Source organism: Eucyclogobius newberryi, unplaced genomic scaffold (assembly GCF_026437365.1).
Source record: "Eucyclogobius newberryi isolate DKJ021-1_F unplaced genomic scaffold, fEucNew1.0.hap1 SCAF_13, whole genome shotgun sequence".
Lineage (NCBI taxonomy): Eukaryota > Metazoa > Chordata > Actinopteri > Gobiiformes > Gobiidae > Eucyclogobius > Eucyclogobius newberryi.
The window spans coordinates 29,066,378-29,085,727 of NW_027315757.1; the positions used below are offsets into that span (position 1 = coordinate 29,066,378).

Here is a 19,350-nt window from a genome sequence, read left to right on the forward strand (position 1 = left end):
AGGTCCAGGTATTTCAGGGTGGTGGTCCTGTTGGTATGTTAAAGAGTTTTACATTTTACGTGAATTGGTTGTAAAAAAAAAAACACTTAAAATATCATTTTGAAGCTTGAACAAAGATTCCCAAATAAAGATTGCTGATTGACTCGAAGCAAAATGTGGTCATTGGCTTTGTGTTGGGTGTGTGTTCAATTAGGATAAAGAGAGATACACCTGGTGGACCTAAGCCCTTAGTGTTTTATAATGTCTCTTTTGAATCTTCAGGAACTTGACAAACTAGTAAAGATGCACTATTTTGGGTCGATAGTCTGCCACAAAGTAGCATTAAACGTACCTATCTTCATGGATACACACAGGTGATGCCAATAGGCCATGGCACAGATCAGATCTGTGGAGAGGCGACTACGCACACAGTAAGAATGCATGTTTTTCAATTATTTATTTTTTTGCAATTAAAACCAATGATTGATTAAATGTAAGATTCATAAGCCTCCATGGAGAGACAAGCAGGTGGCTGACCCTCCACTAGAAAAGTTACATAATGCACCTTTAAACCTAAAGCTGGTGAAAGACTACAATCACAGGGCTTAATTGTCTACATCTCACACAATTGATGCATGAAAACTAAAAGGTACATTTTGCTTTTACTGAAACGCAATTTGCTTTGGAGCGCGCTGAGCACACTGGATGTGGCTGTTCCATGGGCTGTTCCCGCAAAATTCCTGTCAACTTTTATTTTGGCACATCCCGGATGCGTTCTTGGTGCCACATCGCTCTTGACATAAATCATCCCCGCCTCAGAGGCACACGCTCGCTCATTTCACGCGGCTGGGCTCCCATCAGAAAACACAGAAGATGGTGGCGGCTGCAGACTGCGATACTCACCGCGCCCGGACAGGATCATGTTTTACTACCTTCAAGCAAGACGCACAATATTCCTGCAACACGTGAATATTTCCCTGAATAGGAAAACATTCATCTCTTCTGAACGTGGACTGATCACTGAATGGAAGCAAGTAGAGACTCAAAATGTGTAATTTAAAGTAGGTAATTAATTGCCTTTTTATCCTCACATTTGATATTTCAAAGTTAAGAGTGATCTTGACTGAAAAGCTCCGTTTTGAGCTGCAGACTTCGCAGATGAAGACACGCGCAGAAGAGAAACCTTTTTTAATTTGACATTCTCCTCATTGGCTTTTCGACGTCTGACATTTCTTGAGGGACCAAGCCACTGTGGGGAAACTTTACCAACACGGGCCGGAGCCCAATTTATTTTGAAGATTGCATTGTTCCTGCTGCCAGGGGCCGTTATGGTGCGGGTACCTGGATTTAGAATAGAGCATTTTTTAATGCATGTTGATACCAAAGCTTTGAGGTTGGTGCGTAATCAGAAGTGAGCGTGTTTACTGGTGCCACCTACTGAATTATACAGGCCTAAATTGCCATTCAGGTCACGTGGTCAGCAAATAACTTGGAAGTGAGAAAAGGAAAATGCCCAGTCATAGGTTATACATCAACCCATTTGACTCAAGCAGCAAGTTTCTATTTGGAAAACAGACTTAAACCTTAAATCTACAGTGGACATGTTTTATCGGCTGACATTTGATTTTGTAACCAACAAACAATTTCCCAATGCTGGATAGGGTTTTTTGAACGTTTTTTGGTTGTCTAACAATGAGTGGAGCCATTTGTTTCAGCTGGGTGGATTTGGACAGAGACTGTGAAGACAGAGAGTGAACCATACCATCTCAAGCGCAAAGCCAAAACATAACCTAAAAGAATGCAGTCAGACTTACAACATCTGTGGCAGTATTGAACAACTCACATTTTTGGAAAAATACCTCAGCCACTCCACATTAACTGCTTTGAAGTAGGTTTTACACAGTGAGTATTTTTATACTCTGCCTTTAAGAGAATAAAAGCGGTGTCAATTTAAGTCATTATGGCTTCCCCCCAACATCAGCAGCTGCTGCCACACAACACAGAAGTGAATTGTGACTCCAGTGGAGATGGAGGAGCCTCGGTGCGAATTTGCAGCAGTATCAGACACAAACAAGGAGGCGGGCCACTGGGCTCTTTTGCGGGAGGCATTATGGGGGGGTCCAAACACTGTAAATACAGCATCTCCTCCAGCTGCAGCTCAGGGGAGTCTGGGGCCAGGAGACCTGCGGCCAAGAACTTTCGTGTGCAGAAGAAAATGCCTCTGCTTTTTGAACGATCAGCAGGACAATTCTGGGACCCCAAATTTGATTCCTCCATTCTGGAGGAGGCCTGCCGTGAACGGTGTTTCCCTCAGACCAAAAGGAGATTTCGCTATGTGCTCTTTTACCTGGTGTCTGCCAGTTTCCTCTGGGGACTGTACTTTGCTGTTCAGCCTTCTCGCTGTAACAGAGCAGCCTTTCTCCTTCCTACTGCATCATTTCTCTTTTTTTGCCTGCTCCTTTTCCTCCTAACTTTCACCAAGCTCTATAACCGCTGCTACAATCAGGCCTCTCTTCTGCTAATTTTTGTGACGTTCATTCTCACCTTGGTGCCGCAGATCCAGACGGCAGGTTTCAGGGACTCGGAGTCTCCCACTGGCACATTGGAACAGGATGAGCAGAGTGGCATGGGGCCTGTGTACAATGTGTCATATGAAAAGCAGTTGGGGAATGATAGCTGGACACCTTGCCTCTCTCCTGTTGGTACATTTTCACTGTGCATTGAAGTGCTCCTTCTGCTCTACAGCGTTCTCCATGTTCGCCTTTATGCCTCTCTCATGCTGGGTTTACTCTACTCTGTGATGTTTGAGGGTTTGGGCTGGTTGCACCTCACCCAAACAGGGGAATTCTGGAGTCTGTCCTCTCCATCAGACTGGGACACGTTAAGATGGCTTGGACCAGCCAAAGCCTTGCTCCACCTCTGTGCTCATGCGATAGGCATCCATCTATTCATCATGTCAGAGGTGCGCACACGCAGCACCTTTCTGAAGGTGGGACAAGCTATCATGCATGGTAAAGATCTGGAAGTGGAGAAAGCCTTGAAGGAGAGGATGATTCATTCTGTTATGCCCAGGATTGTGGCTGATGATCTAATGAAACAAGGGGATGAAGAAATTGGTGACCATTCAGTCAAACGGTACTCAACCAGTGGTGCGGCAGCGGCTTTATCAAGTCCTAAGAACTACAAACACAAGAAGACCTCCATCCCTCGTGGTCAAATCATATTCAGGCCTTTTAACATGAAACGAATGGAACCTGTCAGCATTCTCTTTGCAGATATTGTTGGCTTTACTAAAATGTCTGCCAACAAGTCTGCACATGCCCTGGTGGGGCTTTTAAATGACTTATTTGGGCGTTTTGACCATCTTTGTGAACTAACCGGTTGTGAAAAGATAAGCACTCTGGGAGATTGTTACTACTGTGTGGCGGGGTGCCCTGAGCCCAGGCCAGATCACGCCTACTGTTGTGTAGAAATGGGGCTTGGCATGATCCAAGCCATTGAGCAATTCTGCCAAGAAAAGAAGGAAATGGTGAACATGAGGGTGGGCGTTCACACGGGAACTGTACTGTGTGGTATTCTTGGGATGAAACGCTTCAAGTTTGATGTTTGGTCCAATGACGTTAACTTGGCCAATCTGATGGAGCAACTTGGTGTGGCCGGAAAAGTTCACCTGTCTCAAGCCACTGCGAACTTCCTGGATGACCGCTATCGATGTGAAGATGGGCACGTCATAGAGAGGCTCGGACATAGCCTTGTGGCAGATCAGCTTAAAGGTAGGCATTCCTTATTTTATTTTAACCTGGTTGTACAGTTAAAAAAATAAAAATCCCCTGTAGGACTTTGAATGTACAGTCTAATATAGTCTTGCAATTAAAACATTACAATGTGCTTATTTTTACAGAAGAATGTGTCCTTTAAAATTGTTCTAGCAACACAGATTTAAGCAACGGATGGATATTTTTCTGCCTGAACATTGAAAAAAGGAGTAATGCAACTATTACAGACCGACCCATACAGCCAGCTCAAGCTAGACAACAAACTGCTTCAATGGTTTAAATCTAAAATTCCAAGGATCTCTAAATCTTCCTACTTACTGCAATGCTGCTGCCACACCATTAACCTGCAGTCTGAAACAAAACAGCTCCATTATTGACTTAGAGTGAACTTGGGTCTCGGCATAATTCATTTTGCTGCAGCAGAAACTAGTGAGGCACATAAAAGCTCACGATTCCTTTAGTTTCGATTGATACAGATAACATTTACTCATATCAGTTTGCTGTATTTTGTTCAGCCTTAGTCTATGATTATAATGTCAAGGCTGGCATTACAACAATGGCATCAGCTGAATGTCTCTCAACATAAACAGCATTTTATAGGCTTCTGCTCTACCCCAGGACGTTTTCTAAACTACATAGCCACATTGTCCCTAGTGTGTCTTAAAGAGAGACATATTTCCATTGGCCAAGGTCAACACTGGGACTTTAAGCATTATATTATGATTGACCTAGAATGTTAATTGCTTTTAATCTAAATGTCCTCCTTTGCATTTGTGTTATGTAGCTATATCTATTTTCTCCCTTTATTCCTTTATTCAGTTACAGAGCTTTGCAGACGTCCTGAGCGTCCTCTTCTTTTAACCTTGCACTGAACCTGATATAATTGCCTTATAATGTAATAGAAGTGCTCCTTTCTCTAATAGACATTTGCCCACACTTTTATCTTACTCTCCTTTTCTAGATAGAACTAGCTAATTGTTCCTACTCTTAAATTCAAGGTTAGACCGGATCTTGTCTTTGATTAATCTGGCTTTGTTATGGCTTTGTTTTAACGTTAACATGTTCTATGTAAATTTCTTTGTGAAATCCCATGTTATAGAATTAGAGATTGGGCTGGGCTATAAAAATCTTAATTTTATATCATGATTCTGTAATTTTGTTTCTTCTTAATAATGTATACATTGGTAGAAAGTCATTAATTATGAATACATGCATTACTGTTACCGAGTAGATTTTGTATTGGTACATTTCCCAAGTTTCAAATTCATCCCTATGCACAGTTGTCTCACCTCTGCATCTGCTCCTTTTATTACCCACAAACTCACAAATCAGCCCTGCATCACCTGCAAAACGTTAAAAGAAACTGCAGATTCCAGTTTAAGACAACTGAATTCAACTTTATATTGCTTATTTAATACAATTTTGCATAAACAACTGGCTGCTGTACTTATATTTTAGTAATTGTTTTGCCATGAAACCATAACCCTTGCACTTAAATACACATTTTTTGGTATTCTTATTATTCTTATTATTACGTTTTGGATATATCACCCTTCTTTAGTTTTAATAATACTGTCCTAAACATATATGCAGTATATTGTGTGTTCACTTGTGAAGTAATACAAAAGGTTTGGGAGGTGCCCTGCGTTTGCTCCAGTTAACAAGCGTATTTTGTCCTGGAAAACGTTGCAGTGGGGAGGTCCCAAAAGAACTAAAATTATTTTATTGTTTTGCATGCCAACTACTAATAATTTATGGGCTGGCATTTTTTTTTTTTACATCAATCAAAGTCTTTTTTTTTTTTTTTATCATGAATGGGACAGTAGTCAAACACTTATCTCCCTTCTTTCTTTTCTTCATCTGCGGTGCTTTGATTTCTCTGAGATTCATCCTGTCCCTGAGGATTTGGCATTGGCTAAAGAAGCTGGCTGTCAGGAGAGTTGTTCTCTAGTGCCATGAAAATCCCTCTACTGTCTCGACTCAAACTGTGTAAATCACTTGGGTAACATCCATGGATTTTGGCTGCAGCTGCTGATATAGTTTCAGCTTAGTTCAGTACAGTATTACTCCGATACTTATTGCTGCAGCAGTATGTCTTCTGTTTGTGTGGCATTTTAGGTTTTGCTGTTTTTATTGATTCATAATTCTACAACGAAAAAGAAGACATGTGTTAAGTATATTTAGTTTTACTGCATTAAAATACTTAATTTGTGTGATTACATTGTGTGATTCATAATTGGTTTTCTAAATACAAATATTCCCCCCCATATAAAACTACATAAATTACTTTTCCTGAATGGGGCCACTGATTGCACGGTTCAGCTGTCAGCCTACAATTGTATCCAGATTGCTCAAAATTGACTAGAAATAAGTAATCATTGCATTGCACAAACTGATTTTATAAGAAGAATGACTTGAGCGGTGGTAGCCCCTCTTCAGGTGGTTCTTTTGGAAAAATGTGAAGTCAAATGTCTGTTTGTCCGTGTGTTTTTCTCGATCCGAAGGTGCTATTTTTGGCCCGTTTTCTCAGGAAAGATGTGCCTTTCTTTGGTGTTGTTCCGAATAATGGCGCCTGTACAAGATGATCTCTTGAGAGGAAGCACTATTATCCAACAAATCCTGACAGAATCACAAAGAGACAGACCCCTTTCTCTTTTAGAATAACAAATGGCTTTTATTACAGTGGGACATAAAAGTTGTTTACATGCTGATGTGAGCTAAGGGATGAGATGGGCAGTAGCTTCTGCATTGCACACTTATCTCTTATGTGAAACACCACTGTTTTTAAAGTGCATATGACAAATCTCACTAAAACATAATGAACATGATTATGACATGATATTGAAGATTTGACCCAAAAGAAAATTCTTTACATTACTATTTTGATGAGGTTTATAATTTTACTTCCTGATTGGACACGAGCAGCAGATGTGACATAGGTTGATATAATTCCACAATTGTTACCTAGCAACAATATTGTAAACAACAGTCATTTAAAAAAAAAAATGGTGTACTGCAAAAACATGTACTTTTAAAACTGTTATTTTTCTGTGAATGTTGATTAGTCTCAGTTTTGATTTTGCCCTCTCTTTTACAGTAATTAAACTTCAGATTTCTCCAAATGACCTTTTTGTAGTTCACTGCTGAGCAGAAGAAGGGTAGGTGTGGGACTATATTCTGATGCCCCTGTGCCCTGTGGAACATACCAATTAAGCAGATACTGCAAATCTCTTGAGCTGAAGTGATTAGTTAGTAATTCTATATCGTATTATCCCATCTTGGTCGGGTCTTATCATAACCCTGAACATCACGAGAATCTGCAGCCTGCGGCCAACTGGTTTATCACTGCAAATAATATTGATTCCCCATAATGAGTCTGTCATAACACTGCATATTTATAATGAGGCAACACAAGAATAAACCCAGAAAACCATACCAGAAGACTGTGTGAGCGGCTGTCCATGTAATCAGTTTCCCATCATCCCTCTTCTTCTGATTATTGATAAGCACTTTTTACATGGATTTTTTTTCTGAAGTGGGGTATTCATGATGTGTGTGTGGTAATGTCTTTTTCTTCATGCACTGCAGGGGGTGTAACATCCGCTATAGGTGACTCAAACAGACATCTCCATTAATATTTACACTTGCCTTTCACTGCTCTGCATGAGTTGCCGCAGGCAGAAATGAGCTGTCAGTCAAACACACTTTTCTGCTTCTGCCAGGGCCTTGTGGGGAAATACTCAAATGTCTAGTTCCTCAAAACAGCACGTCCAAATTTCTTTCATATTTTAGTGTACATATAGTGTTTGTAAAATTGACTAAGTCTTACTTTTCTGAGTTTTTTAGTAATTAAAAGGGACCTATAGAGATAATATGATAATTATTGAATGACTCAGTATAGCCCTTTATTACCTTGTGTGTTCAAAAAGTTGCACTTAATTGGAGTGTTGGCCTGTGATTGTTGAACATCTGTGCGTGCGGTGGTGGATAAACAGCAGAGGAAAGCTGTTGTGGTTGACGGGGCAATAGCAACATCAGGAAAAAGGAACATGAGGAACTGAAGAAATACCAAGGGCTCAGAGAAGATCTGGAGAAGGTGTCGAAGGTGAAAGCGAAAGTTGTGCCCATGGTCATTGGAACACTCGGGCCAGTGACCCTCAAACTGGATCCAGCAGATCCCTGGCAAAAACATCTCAGTCCAGAAAAGTGCAGTGCTAGAAACGGCAAGGAACCTCGGTAGGGGACCAGAACTTGCAAACGGATGAGACCAACCACGGAGGAAATAGTATTTTTTTTGCACACACACATATTTTTGGTTAGGTAGATATATATCACAATATGAATAATTGTGGCTTTAACCCTATTAGTGCTGCCTTGTGTAGGTTATTTAAGTTATGGTCCCACAATCCTTTCTCTCTCATTGCAAGTGTTTTTAGCATCTGCAAATTTGCCGTAATCAGTGTGTAAGCTCCCTAAGGGGTTGATGGCAGCTTCAGTGATAATAATATGCAAATAATATAGATGATATAGTGATATTGTCTCTCGCTTGTTTTGAAACTAACATTGATAAGTGGTATGAAATTGCTTAACCCTATTTTGTATACACCGCAATCTGAGGGAGAAATTAAATACCCTGCATATTTTTGTCTAGACTCTGAATCAGTATGCACATTTCGCATTGAGCCATACTACGCAAAGTCAGGGGGGTCAGAGCTGAAAAGTAAAGTACTCCAAGTCAAGTGGCTGACTGTGTAAAGTGGTGTGCACACTGAGCTGTGGCTGGGCTGACAGCTGTTCTAGCCATGTACGAAACCCTCCAGTAAAAAATGGGAGATCCATGGAATACCATTACACAGTATCCTGTTCTGCCTTGTATTTGTTCCCGTTAGGGGCCGTGTGGTTGACTGGAGCCTATCCCAGTGACTTTGGGCCTTAGGTGGGGTACACCCTGGACCAGGGCCAGCTCGTCACAGGGTTGAATAATGTGTGTGTGTGTATATATATGTGTGTGTATAATGTATATATATGTATGTGTATGTATGTATGTATTATATATATGCTTATTATATATGCTTTTTTTGGTTATAACTATGCAGTATTGCCTTGCTCTCTCATATCCTAAAAAAGCCTGCAAGGCATAAAACCCCCTTGTCAAGCTTATTAAACTTTGTGCCATTGTGCGCCAAGGTTATTGAAGGTGTATTAACTGGCTACTACAGCTGCATTTGTTTGAGTTATCCCTGATGCTGCACTGTTACTCAGCAGGTTTATGCTACTTACAAACTCTCAAGCCTTTAGCAGAGTGCGTTACTCTCCAATGAATGGAAGATTTGTATTGAGGCCTAATTACTTTTATGATTGAGAACTTCACCAACAGTACACATAATCCTATCTTGCATGGCCCACTAAGCTTTCTATTAATCTAATAGTGTAGGAATTTTGTCCATGTTATCCAGTTGATAGACTGTATGGCTGAGTCTATTTCCCTGAGGAGAGCAGCTGTCCTATTGGCTCAGCTCTGATGTGTGTTTCTGCTCTGACATGGATGACCCAAGGCGAGGGGAGCAAGAGGCTGATATCACTTGTGTTTTGATAAGGATCCATACAAGCTCACGTTTAAGGGTCATTGCTTCGTAACATTTACACCCAAACAGTTTGGATCTATGCGTACGTTAACTGGATGTTAGTATTTCATTGTGACAAATGAATGCCTTGCTGTATTGCCAGATACACTGTATATGTGTGTGTGCAAACTACAATCTCTTCACGTCATGTATATCCGCAATATGTTGAACTTTCTGACCAGCCAGCAGCAGTCTAAGAATTATTGATCAGCCTACACCCAGCTCATTAGCTACTATTAAAGCAGTTCAGACTGGCCAGCTGTGCTTCGGCTCTTACCTTAGTAACACTACTTGGTTTTTGAACCGTGGGATGACGAGGTTGTGTAAAACTGTTACCCACATCTTGTTTAGGACATTAGATATTAACATGCGTTCACCCCAAAATACAAAATGGCAGCGCATTACATCATGCTTTATAATTAGATGCAGAAAGCAGAAAGCAGTTTTTTTGTTTGTTTGTTACAATGTTCTGATTATGCAATAAATACTATGGGGACTTAAACAAGAAAGGTCCCAGCTTTAATTCGTTTTATTTCAGGGCAGTTTAACTACACCTGAAAGTACATCTTCTGTAGCTGAAAAGCAAAAGCGAGGACAAATAAGATACTTGTAGAGTGAGTGAGATGAATGTCCCATGAGGCTGCTCTGGTGAGTGCTGAGTGTTTGGTGCCCCTCCACATGGCTCACAGTCATAACAGGAGCCTGAGCCCTGCACACACACACACACACACACACACACACACACACACAGTGTGACATTTCCCATCTGCAGCCGCTGAAACACACGCACACTCCACAGTCCGGGGCTGCCAAGGCTAATTGCCATGGCAACAGGCTGTAGAAACAGGGCGAGGGTCAGCTGGAAACTGCAGGCCTGTATTAGAGGGACTCGTACCGAGACTGGAGAAAGGAGGGAAAAGTGTGTTGGGGCTTAGGCAATTCATATTTTTTGGTTAGTTATTCTTTTTTACACTTTCTACAACCCGACCTACTACTACTACTACTGCTACTACTACCACTACCACTACCGCTACCGCTACCACTACCACTACCACTACCACTACCACTACCACTATTACTATTACTATTACTATTACTATTACTATTACCACCACCTTGATAGCAATACATAATAAAATAATAAAAGAAGAAAACAACTTACTTATAATTTTGTCTTTATTTTTCATCAATTCAAATTGAATAAAACTTGCTTATTTATAGTAAGTCCTAAATTAATTGATTAGATTTCTCTTACCATTAAGGGGGGATTCAATCTGTTTATTTTGCCATCTTCCTCCTAAATTCGCTACAACCAATAATCTGCCTCCCTAGTCTTAATAAATGAATTGATTCGGCACCTGCCAGATACATTTATGTGAATTTGGAACTGGCATCTGTATGAGACTGTATTTTTCTTAAATGGATTGCTCTGTAGAAAACACCAATGATGATAAGAATCTCCTAGTATAATCTAAGGTTAATACAGAACCATCACAAACTCTACTTTGTCCTCAAGGCCATGTAGATGCCTGGGTGATGAATAGCTATTATGACTCATTGATGCATCCTAAGCTATTTCCCTTTGTGATCAAGGGTACAGAAAATGCCTGCACTCCTCCTCGCTCCAGACTGCACTGACACTGATGATAGCTCAGTTTTGAGGCGCTGTGGTAACGCCCTCCACCCTTGCAGCTCCCTGTTTATTTTTCATTTTTTTACTCGGAAAATACCCACAGTATTCCACTCCTGTTGGAGGGCCGTGTTGTCGTCTGGGAAATCGTGCCGTGGTTGATGCATATGATAAATGGCTTTTTGTAAATTATGAATGAGGAGAGATGACAGGAAGCCGGCTCACTGTAGTTCGCGGCATAGTTCACCATACATAAATTCACTCTGTATATTTCACTGTAATACATAAAACACATTTTCACTTGTTTTATCATTTCCATCATGAGGATCTTTTCTTTTTTGTTGTTGTTGTTGATGTTGATGAAAACATATCTAGACTAATTAGCTTTGGTGTCTCAATTCCCTGTATTGCTTTTACTGACGAGGCCGACACATATACTGTATCAATACTATGGTTAGTTGCTTGCATGTGTCTATTATACCAGGGCCCTTGTGTTGCTGGGATGCCTGGTCTCTGTCTCGTGTCAGTGCCTCGAGCCTGCCTGCTTCAGCGACTCCAATGTCGAATGTCTCTCCTGTGTTCCTCGCTTGTCTGCGGCTACTTTCTGAAACGCTCCAGGAATCCCTTTGGCTGTCACTCAGAAGGTCACTGCTTATACTGTGCGTGCAAACACTTTAACTGCTCCTTAGAGAGGTCTAACCTACAGCTTTTAGCACTTAGCTGCCACTTGTCATTTGCCTGTTCTCTGATTTTTCCCAATCCCCATCTTGCAGACATTGTTACCTTTATTTCACTGCGGCTCCTTCAAATGACCCCTTTACATCCATATTGCATCCACTGTGTATCTTGCACTGTGTTTGGAGACCTAAATATTTTTCACTAAGGCTGGGAATTTTATATAATTTACATTTACTTTAGTCATCAGGCAATAGTTTATTTATAGATTATTATTTATTGTTTATTTCCCACATGCATCACCACTGATTATTACCAAAAAATTACTCAATAAGTGTGTTTGAGTCGGTGTAATCCCTCATTCATCCAGGAGTGATCCATCGTAGAAAAGATTTTACTATATTTTTTCCTCCATACTTATTTTCTTCGTTAATATTAGTCCAGTCGTCACAACATAATAAAAAACTTGGACGGTGTTCTGTTACATCCTTTTATCACAAGTCTCTGTGGGGTCTTTTAACCACAGCTGCTTAAAGATATATAACCTTCCAGGCCTTAATCGCACTGCACCTGGTGCAGCTCTGGTGGCCACAGGTCACTCTTAGAGAAGAGGGCTCCATCTCAGTAGGTTCTCACCTGATTAAATGAAGGTTAGTAAAATAAAATACATTCTGTATAATTAAATGTATGAGAGCCGCAGTGCTCCAGATTTTTTCCGTTTGATGCTGGAGCCCTCGACAAGCCTTTTCCCCTGTACTAATGTTGCATAAGCACATAAGTGTGCGATCAAAGCCAATGACCACAAGAGTACCTCAGAGCTGTGGTCTTCATGTGAGCCACCTCCGCAAGAACGCTGAAGCTGCACCAGGTGCTGTCTCAGTGAGGGCAAAACTCTTTGGCTCCCATGCCAAATGCAAAAAGCACTATTCTAGTTTCTACATGTGCACACAATTTTATCACGAGATCTCGTGATAAACTATAGGAGTATGGAGCTTAAAAGACTTGGACCTAGCTCTCATTAATTCTATTTGTAATCGTTTTCAAGCCTTATTAGTTGGTGCAAACCTATCCAGTACATACTGGTAATAACAAACCTCTTTATTTTTGTGCTAATTGCTACTATGAAATTAAATTGTCACCCACTACACTCTAGGGGACTTTAAAAAACACAGCCTAGAGTGGCACCTCTTCTATCATTTTCTGAAGGATTTCTTTAGCTTTTTTGTCAGGACAGTGTAGTGTTCGACCTGTCTAAAACATGTTATTATAAATGCAACAGAAAACGTCCGTTCAAATGTCCAGATCAAATAGTTTGCAGCCTGTTTTCTGGAGTGTTTGTTCTCTGCACAGTACGAAAGAGCAGAGAAAAGACAATGAAAGCTTTGTATGATCTTTGGAGTAGTGGCTGAGCAGGGAAAGTCGGGGGCTGTGGTGGGCCTCACAAGTGAGTAATAAGTTGCTAATAATATTAGAGCTGGGTTTCGATTAAATTTCAAGAATCGATTCGATTCCGATTTTTACGTTTCAAAATAGTTTTTTTCCGATTTTCTCAGATTCCATCCGATTCCATCCGATTTCGATCTGATTTCCGATTCGATCCAATTTCGATTCAATCCGGGGGTTAATGTTATTAAAAATGAAAAATGTATTTGAACCTTTTCCTTCACATCATGACTGTGTAGAGAAGCAACATATTAAAACTAGTATTATATCAATATTAAACAGCAAATCTTACAGGTATTGGTAGTTACTGATGGCTGGAAGACTGAAAAGGTTAAGGGTCAATCTACCTTCAAGAAAGATAATCCAGGACAATAAATGGAGGACATCATTGAGGTGACTACATCTGCAACAGTGGATTCCTACTGGGACACTAACCAGTGCATTATTATTATGCTTGAAAATAATTAAGAATTCACCCAAAAGCGGTTGCTACCAAAAGCATTTTTATTTTAAAACTGCTCACACACTGCCAGTACTGAAACTGGAAGTATAAAATGTAAATTCTTTCAAAAATAAAAATCAAATTTTTTTCAATAAAAAAAAAAAAAATCGATCTTTGGACATACGAATCGATAATCGGTCACTAATATGCGAATCGATTAAAAATCGGAAAATCGATTTTTTCAACCCAGCTCTAAATAATATATCTAAAATGCACCAGAATACAGGAAATTGCATGACTTTTTTATCCAATTGAGCTGGGACAGGACTCCCTGACCCTCCTAAGAAATGGGAACAATGCATTTTTAAAAGAAAATACTTCAGAAAGTCACTGGAGTCTGTACTACAGCCTTCAAAGCCCTGTGTATATTCTATACTTTTGATGGGGATTGGGATCATTTTTTTTCCTGCTTAAGATTTTTTTTTAAAATCAGAATACTCTTCTACTGCTTATACAGTTTGCTTTTGGTGTGCTGTGTCATTCTTGTTGGAGCTAAGGAGTCATTCACTGCAGTGGTCCCAAGGCATTGTCATCATCAGCCCCCTGGGAAGATGCCATTACTCAAAGTGTGGAGTAAGCAGCTCTTGTGTTATGAGAGCAGACTGAAGGAGGTGAAGCACGAACAGTGTGTTTGGCCCGCCTTTGATCATGAGGAAAGAGTCATGGCAGACACGCTGTGATCAACAGCCCAGCGCTGCTCACATACTTTCGGGTCAATAAGCATCTCAGGTCCAGATAATTAACTATTGAATGGTCAAAAATGTATCCCATTGTTGTGTTTACTAAACATAAATCACAAATAATGGGTTTGTTTCGTGAGTTTCAGTTTAATGCACGCTGGTCTTACAACTGGATTAGAAACTTACATAAAACACCTAACAAATGGGTTGTGTGATGTGAATGTGATTTAATAGATAGACAGTGACAAATCTCCACAAAAAATGATTGTACAAAGCAGCTATAAATTATTTTTAGCAGCTAACATTAATTGAAAAGTTACCCACCAAAGCAAAAGGGACATTAAAGTGAAGCTGTTGTGTTTATTTGCTCAATTCCCTATTTGCTACCTCTTGTTCACTTGGCTCCTACAGCTGGAAGGAATCGTCTCCCCCTCATCCTGTCCTCTAACACGGGTGGAAACTGTCGCTCAAGATGTCAGCCTGAGGTCACTGTTTATGATCTAATAATGCTGCTATTTTTTACTGAAATGCGCAATTCAAAACCAATATCCTGTATCAAAACAGGCAGGGGGAGTTCAAAAAATAAATACTGTGTACGGCACCGTATAGGAATGGGAAATATGACAAAACGTTTCATCGCGTCTTTCCCCACTCCTATTCTGACCCTGATTTGTGATTTTAATAACTGAATTGACTACCCTCCACTGTGGGCTAGCATGTGCTGTTTTGTTATGATCCGCCTCCTTGAATTGAAATAAAAGACCACTGTCAGTGTGCTTTATTTGCAATGCAGGGAGAAAAAAAGCAGTTGCTCATGTCTGAAAATCAAATGCTCTGGGTATAAAAGAGTGATTATGTTTCTGATTTGTCGTTTTTTTAAGCCATTATAGCTGTTTTAGTGCTCATGCTAAATTACTAGACGAACCTGAACGTCTATCAGCCCTGAATGATTAGGATAAGAGTGTTCTGACAGGTTTTGGGCAAAGTTGAATTGAGTTTGATTGGACTCGGAGCTCTCTGTGCATGTGAATATGGTGATTGACAACCCTTTACATTTCTGGAAGCCTATGTTAAAATGCTGAATAATGGCTACCTGTGCATGTCCTTGCATCCTTGTAATAAATAGTGAACGAGTTGATATAGAGAATAGAGAATGGAGCCATATGGGCACCTCCGTGGGGGAGATGAAAAGGCCTGGCCCCATCAGTATTCAGGGGACTGTGCAGTGTGCAGGAGGCGCTTTTTGGCAGAGGAGAGAAGATGGTGTAAAGAGATTATATAGAGAAACAGTCTGTGTTTTAAGGATGATGTCAGACCAGGCAATCTCTTCTAAAGCACAGTTGTTGTAAGTGAGCATAAAATGTTGGAGAGCCCGGTTGCTATAAAGGAGATGTGAGTGGCTGAGGGTTGTGCAATTAGTCAATGATCAGCTTGGGTCTTTTTAATTGAAGACCACAGCCATTCCTCTGTCAGTAAAAGCATATGGTTTGGTGCAGAATTCAAATTTTGGTCTTTATTTTTTGTTGTCAGGATTTTTTGTTGTCAGGATTTTTTTTTAGCCCTGCCCTTTAATCATCTTTCTTTAAAAAAAAAAGTAGTTTATCATTATACGACCTACTATAACGACGATTTACAATAATATGTCAAATGTTTTATGCTCATCAAAACTGAAAGTAAATAATAAATTACTATGAGACACGGCTGATGGTGAATCCTTTCTATTCCAAATGAATAAAACAGATAAAATATTGTTGTTGTTAATATTACAAAAGGATATTGATGTGCAGTTCTCCTCTCCTGCACTCAGCAAACAGCAAAGGGCTGCTGCTGTTCAAATCAGGTCTGTATTGTTGTAATAGTAATAACATTATGTCCATTATAACTCTTTATTTCTAGAAAACAATGACACTTAGCTTTCTCCTGTACATTGCTTGCTGAATGCCTTTTTAAATACTCTATTCCAAATGCAGCTCTGCATTCATGTCCCATTACATATTTACAGCCGTTGTTTGTTAGTGTGAACTGCCATGCATAATTCAGACACAGTCCATTACAATCATATGCTGCTGTGTTTTCCCTGTGCAAACATTTTTCTCTGCTTGGGACTCTGTAAGAAGTGATGTCTGCTGCAGAGTTGTGAATGTTTAATATCCTTCAGAAGTAACCTGGCTTTGGCAAGAGAGCAAGGTCAAACTTCAGACTTACAAGATTGTCGTAGGGTTCACACACAAGCCTCTCCTCTACTGTCAGATGTGCAACTGTTTCCTTTGTGATTCTTCATGAAAAATGCATGTCTTTTTTTACTTTTATGATTGAATAAGCTCGCCGCGACAATTCCACATCCTACGGTGTGAAGTGTGATATTCATGGGTTTCAGCCTCCTGATGATTTGTTTTTGAATTGTTAATCGTTATGGCAACTGTTCCTTACCTTAACACCCCATTCTGACGTGTTCAGTAAAGCCCTGCTCACGGCCTGATACCAATATAAATGTTCTACACCATTCATTTTAATGGGGCAACAAAATAAAAATATTATTTTTGACATTTGTATACAGCGCAGATACATCATTGTCATATGTTTATTATATCAACAGTCAATATCTCACTTCCAGATACATTTCCTTATGTTCATAAATGTATGCAGGATTTGTGGCGCTTAATGAAGTGAAACAAAAATGTAATTGTCAAACGGTTGTGACCTACTACATTATTGATGCATACTTGTCCAGCAGGATGGATTGAAGAAATATTTATGACGTGGTTGTTCGCATGTAATTTCGATGCTACTTGCTCCATCAATAACAGATGACAGATGACTATGCAAACAAAATCCATCATAGCTTGGTGAGAGTCAATTATCTCACAGTATGAACGGAAGAAAAATGAGTTTTTACTTTATTTACTTTACGTCTTTCCTAACCCTAACCATTTTGCATCAGGCCTACAGCTATAATTAGTTTTCACGTCTATAATTATGTAAAGAAAAGAATGACATGACGCATCCTTTTAATAGTGTGAATTATTATTAGAGGGGCCCGTGTGATCTTTGAACTGACAACGGGGCAGCCGCGCTGCAGACATTCAGAATGGCTGTTCTAGACATACATCATATTTTAATTTAACAATACATTTTTAATCTCCCACCTCCTCATTCTGAGCCCTATGTTTGCGTATCTGTCATCACTGTTATTACTTGTCCTTTCCGCCTCTTATTCGTGCACAGGACATTCAACATTTCAGTATAATATGGGCAGAGAAAGAAGGCGAGTGGGTATGGGCTATCAGCCAGACTGGCACGCCCCGTGGACAGGTTTAGACGGGCCCTTGTGTCCCAGTGCCACCTGCTTCACTGGCCCCCTACTCTGTGACCTGGCCCCTGAAAGCAAACCTGTCATAATGAGAACTTCACAGTCATTTGGTGCGTGCATGGCTCAGTGTTGTGGATGAATGTGCCAGGTTTGATCACCTCCACACACTGCCCTCTGTAATCTCCTCGCTTTGGAAACACACTCTCGGACTAATAATTGTGTAAGTGAGAAACAAATGGAAATGTCATTTTGCCCATATTATAATTATCTGGACTGTGTCGTCACACGATTTTAGCTTGTTTGTTTGTTGTTGATTTAGGCTTGTTGAATCTTGTTGAAAATGATCTTAGGCTTGGGCAAAAAGGGGTGAAGAGTTAAGTGTGTCAGTTACATCAAATGAGAAGCTGTAGTTATAAAACGTTCTATATGACAGCAAAAAATATAAAATAAATTAAATTAAATTGTGAACTGAACCAAAACATTTGTGCATTATAAATTATATCAAAGTCTCGACCCAATGAATCTCATTTGTTATGGCTAAGTTTGTCCAATATTGTTTGATTTATGATGTTTGATATTGAGACCATAAAATTGTACCTTGGTAGTTTCTCCAAGCTTATCAAGCCCTATTCCTGTAATTTAGGAGTTACCTTTGACCCGAGCTCAAATTTGATTTACACGTCACAAATTTTGTTCAGCTGTGCTTTTTACAAATGAGAAACATTGCCAAAATAAAGCCTTTTCTCTCCTGTGGAGATCTTTACAAAGTCACGTATGCCCTCTAGGGCTGCTACTAACGATTATTTTGGTAAGCAATTAGTCTATTAATCGATTACGGAAGTTGTTTAGGACGCCACAGGCCAGTGAATATGAGAATTTTATGAGAACTTAATCTATTTGAGGACATACTGGTGGAGAATAAATAGTAATAAAACCTCTTCCAACAGCTCATGGCATGTTTTGGAGTCATGTATTGACCAGCTAATTATTATTTGATTACTTAATTATTTGACAACTATTTCTATAATCAATTAACTTGTTGCAGCCCCCAAACTATGAAACTTCCTGCCAGAGGAGCTCAGGATCTTATTAAGCCAAGTCAATGTATGTTTTAAATCTAAATTGAAAAACTATTAGTATTATAATTATAAAACGGTTGTTTTTGTAACCACTAACTTCTCCTGTGGCACAAGGCAAATACATTCATTTTAAATGGCTGTGCCTCAATGCTGCTCCATTCAAATGTTTGTTTTGCTCTGTCTCTGTTCTAAGCCCCTCTCAGCCTTGTGAAAAGAAGGACTTCATTGTCCCCAAAGGGCCTCTGTCCTGTGCAATTCCCCCACCCGTTTCAAAGTTCCTTTCTCATGTACCTCTCGTCGGTTCAGGACAAGAGCATTTAGAGAGGGAGATAATGCACTCGGGCACTCAGAGGGAAAGGTTATCTGCTCTTCCATGACAGCTGATGGGACGGGACAGGGCACGTCAAGTCCTATAAATCCCAATGGCTGTCACTAACAATGCACATCAATAAGACAGAGAGATTGAATGTGCACTGGCAATACGCTACATATACAGGGAATAGTATACATATATATAATATTGTCCCCGTAGGGAAATATGTCCTCTTCTTTTGACCCATGCTTTATTTCCACTGGGGCAACCTGTTAGGCGCAGTGGGACACATCTCCAGACCTTGAACTAGGCCTGGTCAGGGCTTTAGCTGGAGGATTT

The 19,350-nt window shown here is 40.0% G+C and overlaps 1 protein-coding gene across 1 annotated transcript in view; it reads left to right on the forward strand.

Moving 5' to 3' along the window:
• Positions 1-821: 821 nt before the first annotated feature.
• The window catches only part of LOC140358468 (adenylate cyclase type 9-like), a 31,244-nt gene continuing 12,715 nt past the window's right edge, over positions 822-19,350 (forward strand). The window contains exon 1 of the mRNA XM_072443320.1: positions 822-3,752. Coding sequence (XP_072299421.1) covers positions 1,940-3,752 — 1,813 coding nt within the window. The 5' untranslated portion in view covers positions 822-1,939. The remainder of the gene's footprint in view (positions 3,753-19,350) is intronic.